The sequence below is a fragment of the Bubalus kerabau genome, chromosome X (assembly GCF_029407905.1).
Source record: "Bubalus kerabau isolate K-KA32 ecotype Philippines breed swamp buffalo chromosome X, PCC_UOA_SB_1v2, whole genome shotgun sequence".
NCBI classification, from domain to species: domain Eukaryota; kingdom Metazoa; phylum Chordata; class Mammalia; order Artiodactyla; family Bovidae; genus Bubalus; species Bubalus kerabau.
In genome coordinates, this window is record NC_073647.1 from 100,427,708 (window position 1) to 100,440,126 (window position 12,419).

Below are 12,419 nucleotides of genomic sequence, written 5' to 3' on the forward strand. Positions count from 1 at the left end.
CATTTTAGACTTCAGTCTTAAGCACAATATGATACTGTCCCCTTCCTCCTCCTGGGCTGGCCAGAGTGTTGGCTCACGACTGCTTAGAGAGCAGGAAGAGGGTGCAGTGAGTTTCTGAGACCCTTTCTTCTTTTCTCTCTCCTAGAAGGGGCTGAGGGGCAGGAAGCAAGGGTGGAGGAGGCAGAGGTTTCCTTACCTGACCAACCCCGTGTCAAGTGGGGAAGTTCCAGACTGGCTTTTCTGGGAGTGATGTTCAGCTTCGCCCTGGGGCCTGCCTGCTAACCACAGACTCCTTGACACCTAAGCACAGGAGTCCCTGGGGTTGTCACTGTATCCTCTGGCAATCGCTGAGCACTGGAACGGATGGGTGTTACCTGCCTTCCTTTTAGGTGCTCTATGCCAGGGGCATAGCTCATGCCATTTCTCCTGAGAAATCTGTATGCAGGTCAAGAAGCAACAGCTAGAACCAGACATGGAACAACAGACTGGTTCCAAACTGGGAAAGGAGTTTGTCAAGGCTGTATATTGTCACCCTGCTTATATAACTTATATGCAGAGTACATCACGGGAAATGCCAGACTGGATGAAGCACAAGCTGGAATCAAGATTGCAGGGAGAAATATCAATAACCTCACATATGCAGATGACACCACTCTTATGGCAGAAAGCAAAGAAGAACTAAAGAGCCTCTTGAAAGTGAAAGAGGAGAGTGAAAAAGCTGCCTTAAAACTCAACATTCAAAAAACAAAGATTATGGCATCTGGTCCCATCACTTCATGGCAAATAGATGGGGAAACAATGGAAATAGTGAAAGACTTAATTTTCTTGGGCTCCAAAATCACTGCAGATGGTGACTGCAGCCATGAAATTAAAAGACACTCGCTCCTTGGAAGAAACACAATGACAAACTTAGACAGCATATTAAAAAGCAGAGACATTACTTTACTGAAAAAGGTCTGTCTAGTTTTTCCAGTAGTCATGTATGGATGTGAGAGTTGGACCATAAAGAAAACTGAGCGCCAAAGAATTGATGCTTTTGAACTGTGGTGTTGGAGAAGACTCTTGAGAGTCCCTTGGACAGCAAAGAGATCCAACCAGTCCATCCTAAAGGATATCAGTCCTGAATATTCATTGGAAGGACTGATGCTGAAGCTGAAGCTCCAAAACTTTGGCCACCTGATGCAAACAGTGGACTCATTAGAAAAGACCCTGATCCTGGGAAAGACTGAAGGCAGGAGGAGAAGTGGATGACAGAGGATGAGATGATTGGATGGCATCCCTGACTCTATGGACATGAGTCTGAGCAAGCTCCAGGAGTTGGTGATGGACAGGGAGGCCTGGCATGCTGCAGTCTACAGGGTCACAGACTTGGACACGACTGAGCGACTGAACTGAACTGAACTGATGCCAGGGATCCCCTCTCTGGGATCTAGTGGCTGATGATCTGAGATGGAGCTGATGTAATAATAATAGAAACAAAGCACACAATAAATGTAATGCACTTGAATCATCCTGAAACCATCCCCATCCCTGGTCTGTGGAAAAACTGTCTTACATGAACTCAGTCCCTGATGCCAAAAAGGTTGGGGACCACTCTTCTGTGCTATATATAGAGCCTTCTCGTTCAGCTGGTTCTGGCCAATCCAGTGAGCCTCCCACCTTCAGAAATCTCTGGTCTAGAAATGGTTCATAACAGTAACAGTTGGTGGTGAAATTGTGTCCCCCTCAAAAAAGATATGTTGAGTCTTAAACTCTAGTACCCCAGAATGTTCCATATTTGGAAACAGGGTCACTGCGGATAGAATTGGTTAAGAAGAGGTCTGGAGGTTGGTGGATCCCTAATCTGATGACTGATGTCCTTGTAAGGAGACCAGATGAAGGCACACACAGGGAGGACAGCGCAGATGACGGAGGCAGAGATGCAAGTGGTGCAGCTATAAGCCAAGGAACTCGAAGGCTTGCTGGCAAATCAAAAGAAGCCAGGGCGAGGCAAGGAAGGATTCTCCCCTGCAGGTTTCAGCAGGAGCACGGTGCTACCCACACCTTGATTTCAGACTTCTGATCTCCAGAACCGAGAGACAATGAATATCTGCTGTTTCACGCTGCCCTGTTTGTGGTTCTTTGTAATGGCAGTCTTGGGACGCTGAGCTGGTACCTCTGCTCACAAATGTAAAGGAACACATACCAAGCGCCTTCTCTGTGGTTCCCCATGGATGGAGGAGGGGGCTGAAATGCCACTGCACCTTGTGTTTAGGCTTGCAGAACGTTCTCTGAAGAGTTTCTCATCACCCTCCACTCCTATCATTTCTCCAGCTCTGTCACTGGCCAGTGGGGGGATGAGATGCCAGTCTTTCTTCTTTTGGCCGTCTCTAATCTAACCACCATCTCCAAGTGGTTCTCTTGGAGTTCCCCTCTGTCCTCTTTGGGGCACAGAAGCACCCTTCCGTTCACTGCAGTGTCCTTCAGGTTGTTGCCCCTGTCCCTCAGGCTCTCTTCCTATGACCTCCTATGTCTGATGTGGCTGGCCTTTCTTGCCCTCACCCTGGGTCCTGGCCATTATCCTGGGCAACAACGCAGCCCCATTCATCCCCTTGTTCCCTCTTCAGAACAGACCTTCGACTTCTCTGGTGGCTCAGATGGTAAAGCGTCTGCCTACAATGCGGGAGACAGCGGTTCGATCCCTGGGTCGGGAAGATCCCCTGGAAAGGAAATAGCAACCCACTCCGGTACTCTTGCCTGGAGAATCCCATGGACGGAGGAGCCTGGTAGGCTGCAGCCCATAAGGTCGCAAAGAAGCAGAGTCGGACACGACTGAGCGACTTCACTTCTCTTCTGCTTCACCAGAGGAGGAGCCTGAACCGGCTGTGATGTGTGGCTGCCCGCTTCCGATCCTCTGGTGAGAAGGCAGATGACTGGGGCAGGGGGACCTCTAACCCAACAGGACGAATGTCCTTCTAGAAGAGACCGTGTGAAGGCAGAGACAAGTCCCCAGGGTCTCAAGCTGCCACGGAAAGAAACTCATCTCGCCTTCAGGCTACCTCCAGGGAGGGCCGGACTCGGCCAATCCCAGGGGGCAAAATGAGAGCCGCATTCCAGTCTCCTTTCCAGTCAATATTTGCAGCGCGGGAATCCTGCTGCTGTGAGCCCCCAGGGCTGACCTGGGAGTGGAAAGGGTCCCAGTTCAGCCTGAAACGGAGGTGGGTGTGGAGACAGGGGCACACGAGATGGCCTTGCCCACGTGTGTCCCCCGCCCCCGCCCACATATGTGGAGGCTCTGCCTGGGAAGCGGACAATTACCCAAGGTTTGGCTTCCCTTGGCTCTGGCATCTGCAGGGACCCGATGCTCCCAGACCACCTGGAGAACAAGGGGCAGCACTGTCTCAGAATCAGGAGTGGCCGCCCGCGGAGGCGGTTTCGGAAACGGCTGCCCGTTGGGCTGGCTCTGGCCACAGGGTCTACCCTGCCCGACACCGCCTTCTCTCCGTGTGTCTCATTTCTGACCAGCTTTCCATCTTCTCTTTCTTGTCTCCATCACACATGGAGTCACATGGGCCGACTTCTTCATGTCTGGCCATCTCCAGGGTTGCCAGCAGGCCGGTGGGTGGGCAGCCCTGGACTCAGCGTCCAGCTCCCACCAGCCTGGGTCAGAACCTCTTAGCACCACCACCCCAGCGCAGGTGTGGGCAGGGCAGCCTCCTAACTGACAGGTCTGGTTGGAGGGCTTGCTTCGCAGCCATGCGTCTGTCGGTCCTCAGCGTCTTCCCTTCCTAAATCAGCCCTCTGGACAGGCCTTTTACTCAGTGTAAATTCCTCGGGGACAAGAGAGGCAACAAGAGGGCAGTGCGTGCTGAAAGTTCGGAGAAAAGGACTGCAGAAAGGGTGGTGAGGCTGCGCGTTGAGTAACCTGGCCCTTTGTGTTCTGTCTGGAGGGGTGGGTCCTCAGGGACTCCCTGGGGACCAAGTCCCGGAAACCACCTTCCAGCTCGGCCCCAAGTGTGCGTGCTCAGTTGCTTCAGTCGTGTCCCACTCTTTACAACCCTATGGATTGTAGCCCGCCAGGCTCCTCTGTCCACGGGATTCTCCAGGAAGGAATACTGGAGAGGGTTGCCATGCCCTTCTCCAGGGGATCTTCCCGACCCAGGGATCAAACCCTTATCTCTTCTGTCTCCTGCATTGGCAGGTGGGTTCTTTACCACTAGCGCCACCTGGGAAGTCCTGCCGCATGACGTGTGTGTGTAATGCCTTTCACTGAGGGTGATGTGTGGAGGCCAGCACACTGGTCTTCCCCTTCTCACACCTTATGGAAAGAGGCACCAGGTAGAAACCCCCACATCTGCGGGAACTGACAATGGGCCCACCCTCAGACCTGGACACCCCAGGATGGTCCAGTGCAGGCTGGGGAGGGGGTGGAAGAGAGCTTCCCAGAAGTCAGTGGTTGGGCAGGTCTCAGCAGGGACTAGAGAGGGTGGAGGATCAGTATAAACCACCTGGAGATTTAAAACATGACAAACAGTTTCCACCTGTTCTCCTGTGACTCTTATGGTTTCTGGCCAGGAGGATGGGCAAGTCCATCCTGAAAAGGTTCTCTCCAGAGCGTTCTAAATCTCTCACCCACTTCCCACTTTCCTCTTGGAGAACTACCGCTCTACATATGTCATCTCTGAACTTTTTTGATTGGGTACCCCATGATTAAAAATTTTAAGTTATGTCCCCTCGATATTTGGGTATTTATTAATTAAAAAATGACACCCGTGTACTTCTGTATTCATACATTGTTGTTGTTTTAGTTGCTACGTCATGTCCAACTCGTTGAGACCCTACAGACTGTAGCCTGCCAGGCTCCTCTGTCCATGAGATTTCTCAGGCAAGAATATTGGAACGGGTCTCTGTTTTCTTCTCCAGGGGATTTTCTTGATCCAGGGATTGAACCTGTGTCTCCTGCATTGCAGGCAAATTTTTTACCACTGAGCCACTTCGGAAGCCCATTCATATATTACAGTCATGATAAAGAAAACACAAGAATAGAGATTAACAGAAGGCATGCTTAACAATAAATAAATAGAAATGGGGACTTCTCTGATGGTCCAGTGGCTAAGACTCTGCCCTCCCAATGGAGGGGACACAGGTTGAATCCCTGGTCAGGAAACTAGATCCCACAAGTGGCAACTAAGACCCAGCACAGCCAAATAAATATTTTAAAAAATAGAAATGGAACTTCCAGTATTTTCTTATCAACCCCTAACTCACCTGGTGCTCCTCCCCAGGGTGTAAGTAGCCTTTTGGGAGACCACTGCTCTTGGTTCCTATTTGTAGCTCAGGGCCTGGCACTCAGTAGGACAGATGAGTCTGAATGTGTTAGAACTCGATCTTGAAGAACATGATTATTTAGAAAATATGTAAGTGGAGAGAGGGAGCACACTGAGAGACTCACAGATAAACATGATGATTTATTGACTTTTTAAAGTGGAAACATTAAGATAGGACCTTACAGGGAGGACATAGCATTCAAGTCATAATTGATTGCTTGGTTAATTAAGTTAAATATTTTTATTTATCTCTCATCTCCATTAGCATAGAGCCCCCATCTTTACACATTCTAATAGCTCAATAATCTCCTGCCTGGCCTGTGAGGCGGGTTCTGACAGGGAGACAATCAAGGGGACCAGGGGAGCACTCTGGGGGGAGGGATTCCGTGAGGAGTCACCCAGGACAAAGGAGCCCCAAGTCCCAGCTATTAGTTAATTGGGTGCTGGGGAAAACAGGCTTGAAGGGCTGAGTGAAAGGGATTATTACAGGTTCCTAATGGCTGGAAATTGATTTAACGCAGCACTGCATTTGCACGCAAGCCAGAAAGTTGGTAATAATCCACAGTGGGACTTTGCAGGAAGAGGGATGGAGGGTTTGGGGCCACTGAGTAGCCTCTGCAGGGGTTTCTTTGAACTTCTTTCCTGCCACTCCAGGAGCCTTTCTTAGGGGAGCACAGAGATACATTCCAAACAGGAGAGCGTTCTCATAGACTGCCTTCAGGAGCTCCACACGCTTGACAACAGGAGGCGAAGACAGACAAACAGACACACATTCAAACTAAGGCAAAGAATGATGGTTGCAGACAGAGACAGGGAGACAGGCAGAGGCTGATTGACACAGATAGAAAGACAGAGACAGACAGACTGAGAGACAGAGAAAGACAGACGCACACTGAAAGAGAGCCAACAGACATAGAGATAGTGATGGGGAGAGAGAGTCAGAGAGAAACAAGGTTGGGGGTGGGGAGAAAGACAGAGACAGGTTGGGACAGAAAGGGAAAGACAAAGACAGACGGATGGAGAAAGAGACCCAGAGAGATGCAGATACAGAAGGATACAGAAGCACGGGAGAAATACAGAGACAGAGACAGAAACATAGAGACCCAGACACAAACGGATTGTCAGAAACAGAGAGAAACAGAAAGATACAGACAGTAAGACAGAGACAGACAGTGACAAAGATAGGCAGTCTGAGACAGAGACTGAGGTAGACAAAGACAGAAGGTAGAAATTAGACAGGGATGCAGACAGACATAATGGAGACAGAGATAGGGGAAGACAGAGAGAGCGGCAGACATACAGAGAGGGAAAGACACAGACAGGGATAAATCCTCATCATTGTCAAGGACCACGTGGTATCCCATAGGGGTACATCTCCTTTAGTGTGGCGTTTAGTTTGCTGTTATTTAGCTTGATGGTTTCCTGTAGCGTTACCATGACTATACATTTTGCCCTGCCTCCCCATCTCCCCATGCCTTTACGAAGAGGCTAACAAAATGAGTATCAACATGGGAAAAGGTTTCTTCCTCATCCTGAGCAGTCAAAAAGAAAACAAAAAAAAGTGAAAAAATAGAGACAGGTATTGGCTAAATTGCCCAAACTGGCAAATGGCAACAGTCAGGGTTTGTGAGAGTTTAAATGTTTAAATGAGTGTATTTCAGCTGTCACTGTTTGTACATTATTGAACATCTTTCTACTGTAAGCAGCAACAAGCAATTTAAGGATTTAAAGCTAGTTGGGTAGAAAAACAAAAGCAGATCTTTCAGTCAAGGTACACTTGTAGCTAAGTAGTCTCTGAATTTCCCAACTGAGGATACCTCTGTTTAGATGAATTGGCATCTTGGCATTCAGCTCGAGAAAAAGGAATTTCAAATTGCTTAGAAAGTTTATATAAAGAAATTGAAATTCTTACTGAAAAAAAAATATTAATAATAAATTTTACCTTTCAACTGAATCATGACTTACTCTTCTCCCCAGTTATTTTGAAACACAAATAAAATGAAGTCTATTGTTTGTAGTTGGTTAGGTATACAGAATATAAGGGAACACGAGAAAGGGTAGGAGGCTGCAAAATTAAGGGCAAACATTGAAGGATGCAACAGCAGCTTCCTGGTTAAACCATTTCATATAAGTAACTGTCATGTAAATATTACTCTAATACTAGTATGTGGATTTGTGATAACAAAGCCTTTCAAATCTCCTTAAAGAGTAAAAGGAAGGAATGAATGGATAAAGTCAAAAGGAATTTGTTCACTGAACGACAATGGATAAAATCTAATTGGGAAGAGAAACATAAACCACCAGTAAGGAAAATTCTGATTTCAACTAAGTAAAGCATTAAAATCTGGTGACTATTTTTTTTTAAATTTAAATTTATTTATTTTAATTGGAGGCTAATTACTTTACAATATTGTATTGGTTTTGCCAAACATCAACATGAATCCGCCAAACACCAATACAGTATACTATTTTTTTTATTTGTTCATCTTGTATTAATTTATCACACTCTTTCCAAGCATGTATTTATTATTTATATGGCTTCTTAAATAGAGTTTTCCATTCTTTGACCTCAAAATGACTCAATGGAGGGAATGGGATGGTGACAATTTGTAAGTGAAGAGTAATCAGAAACTAACAAATTCAAATCATGACTAGTGTGCTTCTCCTTTTGTGACAAAAACAATTTTTATCTTACCCTTTTGATTACTAGTGTGGACTTCTCGTGATCCCACTTCCAGATGCCAAATAATTCCCATTATAATTCAAAACCGTTCCTTTCCAGAGGTTACCAGACCTGTTTTTAAGCGGGAAGGAGTCTTTCCAAGTACAATTCCAAGGTCGAATGTTTCTGAAGGGCAAAGGCCATCAAGGTGCTTAAAGAGTGCATTCTGGTGCATAAATAATTCATGACTGTGTGCCGCAGAAAAAGTCTGTCTAGTACCGAGATGTCCTCATAGAATCAATCTGCTGCCTTCCACTCCACCCCCAATATAGGGTTGTATAAGATTTGAGACATCTTTCTAGGGTTAAAACGCTAGGAAAGTCAAAATAAAGCCAAACTAACATCAAGATATGATATAAAGTCAACTAACCTAAGAATATTGAGGAACAACCAATAAAGAGAAGATCATCAGTGTAGCCTGGGTGCGTTCACAGAGTGAGAGATCATGGGAACCAAGTACTACACACTCAGTGGCAGGGAATGGGGAAAGGGAAGCAATCCAAAGGAAGCTAGCGGTAGTGGTGGTAATGAGTGGGGCAGAGTGGCTCTAAACACGCGAACTGAAAGAGAAACCAAACTGTTTCTTTAACGTTCCTTTAATCAAGCTAAAGGAAATGCATATTTTAAAAGAGTTTCCCTAACAGTGGTAGAGTAGGTAGGTTCACAGGTTGCTCTCTCAAGTCAACTGGTCTTTGACTTGGCAGAAATGATGGGAGGGGGCATTGATGGATGGTAAACCAGGAGGACAGGTTGCCACTTTAACAGCACAAATAAGTTCTAAAGGTGTTGGGGGAGCAGGGCTTTAAAATTTCTCCTCTTCATAGGCTCAGGTAAACAACCTCAAGTATTATGAGCTACAGTTCAACAAAGACTCTGACAGAGTTGGGCCACCAGAGGTGGGCAAGTCCGGTTGGTCCCGCAGAAGGAGCTGGCATCTGGACAAAGCTGGTCGTCCCTGACCCCAGGGAAAGAGCTGCTCACCTCTCTGAGATTTTGTTTTCAGGAGTCCTCACTGAGGAAAACGCCCCTCTCTGGGGAGGTACAGGAAATTACAGGTCACATATATGGGGAAAACCACATCTTCGTTCTCCAGATTCACCACCTCTAGCTCTTCATCCTTTCCCAGGGAAAGCACTTGGAATTCTGTCTGCTTCCGGAAAATGGCTCTTCCAGCCCTGTCCAAGGAGGCCAGGCGCAAGCGGAACGCGACCTTTCTCTGCCAGAGTAAGCTGACCCCGAGACCGCAAGATTTCTTCAGCGCGCTGTGCTTGAAAATGATGCGCCGGTTGGCATAGCACACCACCAAGTCCCAGCCGAAGTTGAAGCCTGCCCACCGCCAGGTGCGCTGCGCATCCCTGAGGAGCCGGCCCCCGCACCGCATGCTGGTCCTCTGGAGGTCGGACACGAAGACATCCACGGGCCCGAGGTCTCTGGTCTGCTCAGCCCGGAGGAGGGCAAGCCACTGCTCTTTGTACACTGGGGCCAGCCACGTGGCAGGGATCAGTGCATCCTGGTCGATGATGCGTGCTGACGGCAGGTCGCAGATTATGTAGGCAAGCCGCAGCTGCTGGAACGCTGGCACGAAGGCTCTGCCCTGCTCGGTCTCCAGGAAAGCGGTGCCCTCTGACTCCTGCCTGGACCTGGCAAACCACGAGTCGGCGTCAGGCAGTAGGTCTCTGCGGGGGCCTCTCCATGTCGGCTGCAGCTGCAGGAACATCCACTTTTTCAGCGTCGTGTACACATCCATCTCTACCTCCATCACGATGAGCTCTGAAGAGGCAATGACCTCTTTCATGAGATCCAGGCTAATTTCTCTCAATAACTCCTCACTATGCTGGGTCATTAGATTGTCCAGCAGCCACTGAAGACACATGGCCCTGATGTTCTGGAGTCCGTAGCTCTCAGCAGAGCAGTAGTAGCTGCACACGGTCTGATCACTGACCGTCTCCTTCATTACCTCCCCGCACTGCTGAATCAGCTTGTCCAGCTGCAGCATGCTGGCTGTGGCCAGCATGGGGACCACTCGACCGGGTGGGATGAGCACAGAGTTTCGGTACAGGAAACCTAAGGCCTCGTGCAGTGCCTCACAATCAATGTTCTCGTCAGGCATCTGCAACTCTACAATATCCATGGTTGTCTCACGCCACGCACCACTGAACATGCTAGCAAAGTATCCTGACTGGCACAAGTAGACCTTGTGCAAGTTCCACTCCTCCCCCAGGGCACGGATCTGCACGTCACTCCCTTCTCCTCTCAGAAAAAGTGTCTTATAAATGGACTCGAATCTGTCTTTTGCTCTCTTCCTGTGGGTCGCTTTTGTGAGCTGCCCTTCTGGGCCTGTCTTCCGCTTGTGGCGCCCTTGACTAGTGGTGGGTCTGGCATTTTCCCTCTCCTCCCCTTCCTCTATCACTGCCCCTGCTACCTCTTCGGCCTCCTCCTCCCCCTCAGGAGCACCTGGCTCCTCTGGGGCATGCCCCACTCTGTTCGAGGGCATCCGACTCTCTACTGCTCCCATGGCTTTTACCTCATGGGTACAGAGGGCAAGCTTCCTCACCAGACGCAGCTGCCGCTGGCACTAGCTCAGCCCATGGTGTCGTGGGATACGGTTGATGTTTGTGACGTCATCTTGGACGCCACGCAAAGCCACGCCCACGAGGCTTTCCCCGACCCCTCCCACTCCCCATCACAGGAGAAGTGCACTCTGTACCAGGAATTCCACTCTGTGTATCTTTCCCTCCAGGGATGATTTCTCTGGGGCTCCCTTCATAGGATAATGGTGGAACAGAGGACTTTGTGTATGAATTTTCCCCATGAATTTTAAGAACATAATTTCCTCTTCCCCATTTGAAATACTTAGTGATCACTCCTTTTTTTGGATAATTACATCTTGGTTCCAGCTCTGTGCTCTATGCACCTTAATTTCTGTAATTATTTTCTTAGGGTATCCCATCATTTGTGGCTGTGAAAACATTTTCTGTGATAAAAGTGGCAATGTTTGCCCAGTCTTTGCTTTTGTCTCTATTTTAGACACCAGCTAAGCATGTAACAAACTTAAACAGTGAAAGAAATGAGGAGGGAATGAGATGGATTTTGATTTTTGAGGAAATTAATAATATTAAATACTGACAAGTGTTACATGCTACACAGATTATACGGTGTAGAGAGAGTCTGGACCTTTCAATGACAAGGAAAGTACAATACAAGGGAAAAAACTTTGAAAATGGTAAGTCTCTCAGGTCATTTGACCTTGCCTAAGTAGAATGTTTGGGGCTTCCCAAACATTCCCAGTGGTAAACAATCCACCTGCCAATGCAGGAGATGCATGGGGCATGGGTTGGGAAGACTTCCTCGAGGAGGAAACGACAACCCACTCCAGTATTCATGCCTGAAAAATTCCATGAATAGCAGAGACTTGCAAACTAGTGTCCATGGGGTCGCCAAGATTCTGTCCTATTCAAATCATGTGAGTAGAATGTTTACACACTTTGAATAGGACAGGATAACCTTAAATCACATTTTAAATATTCTCTGTTAGATGGCTATAGAAAGTTGATAAGAAGGTCTATATAATGCTTCAGGTTCAGTGGTGCTTGGCATGAGACAAACATGAATACTGACTCTAGAGTTGTGACATCTTATGGTGAATGGTGAACAGTGCCGCCAGATTCGTGGTCTCCGAAGGAGAAGATTTAACTCGGGACCAAAGACAGTCTCAGTCAAGACAGTCTCAGTCACTTGGAGCATTGTGTAGATTTTATCTAAAGTGAAAGTGACAGAAAAAGCTTCAGACATAGACATCAGAAGGGAGCAGGAGAGAACCCACCTCACTAGTTTAAGCAAGGCTTTATACACTTCTCAACTAGCTGCTGAGAATAGATAAAAGATACCTCAAGACTGCGAGAATTTTTCCAGACCCTTTCCTCTAACATACCTCCTGGGATGACATCAGCACGAGATCAGCCAGAAGGAACAGGTTAACCCAGAGCTACAGCTGTGGAAGTTTTTACCCAGACCTTCTCCCATAACATATATCCAAAGCTTAAAAAAAAAAAAAAAAAAAAAGGCATGTCCTTGAATAAGAGATACTGCTGCCTACGAGGCCTACATATCTATAGGAAAGACTGTGAAAAAGAAAGAATGTTTATCTCCTCCTTAAAGGGGCCTTAGGCTTTGACTCCTTATCAACCTGCCTAAGTTAAGTCTCTCATTTCCCCCTTTTTATTTTAGGAGAATATTGTTGCTGAGGGGAAAGGGGCAGAGAAATCTGTCAGTACCTGCTTCCTGCAGGTGAGGGGCACTGACCCTAAGTGGTTGAAGCAACATATTCTCCTCCAATATTTTGGCCACCTGATGCAAAGAGCTGACTCATTGGAAAAGACCCTCATGTTGGG

At 47.6% G+C, this 12,419-nt stretch overlaps 1 protein-coding gene across 1 annotated transcript; it reads right to left on the reverse strand.

The window, feature by feature from the left end:
• Positions 1-8,606: 8,606 nt before the first annotated feature.
• On the reverse strand, positions 8,607-12,056 carry LOC129639597 (germ cell-less protein-like 1). Its single transcript, XM_055564727.1, has one exon. The coding sequence runs from the start codon at positions 10,541-10,543 to the stop codon at positions 9,038-9,040; it is 1,506 nt and encodes a 501-aa protein (XP_055420702.1). The 5' UTR covers positions 10,544-12,056; the 3' UTR covers positions 8,607-9,037.
• Positions 12,057-12,419: the final 363 nt, after the last annotated feature.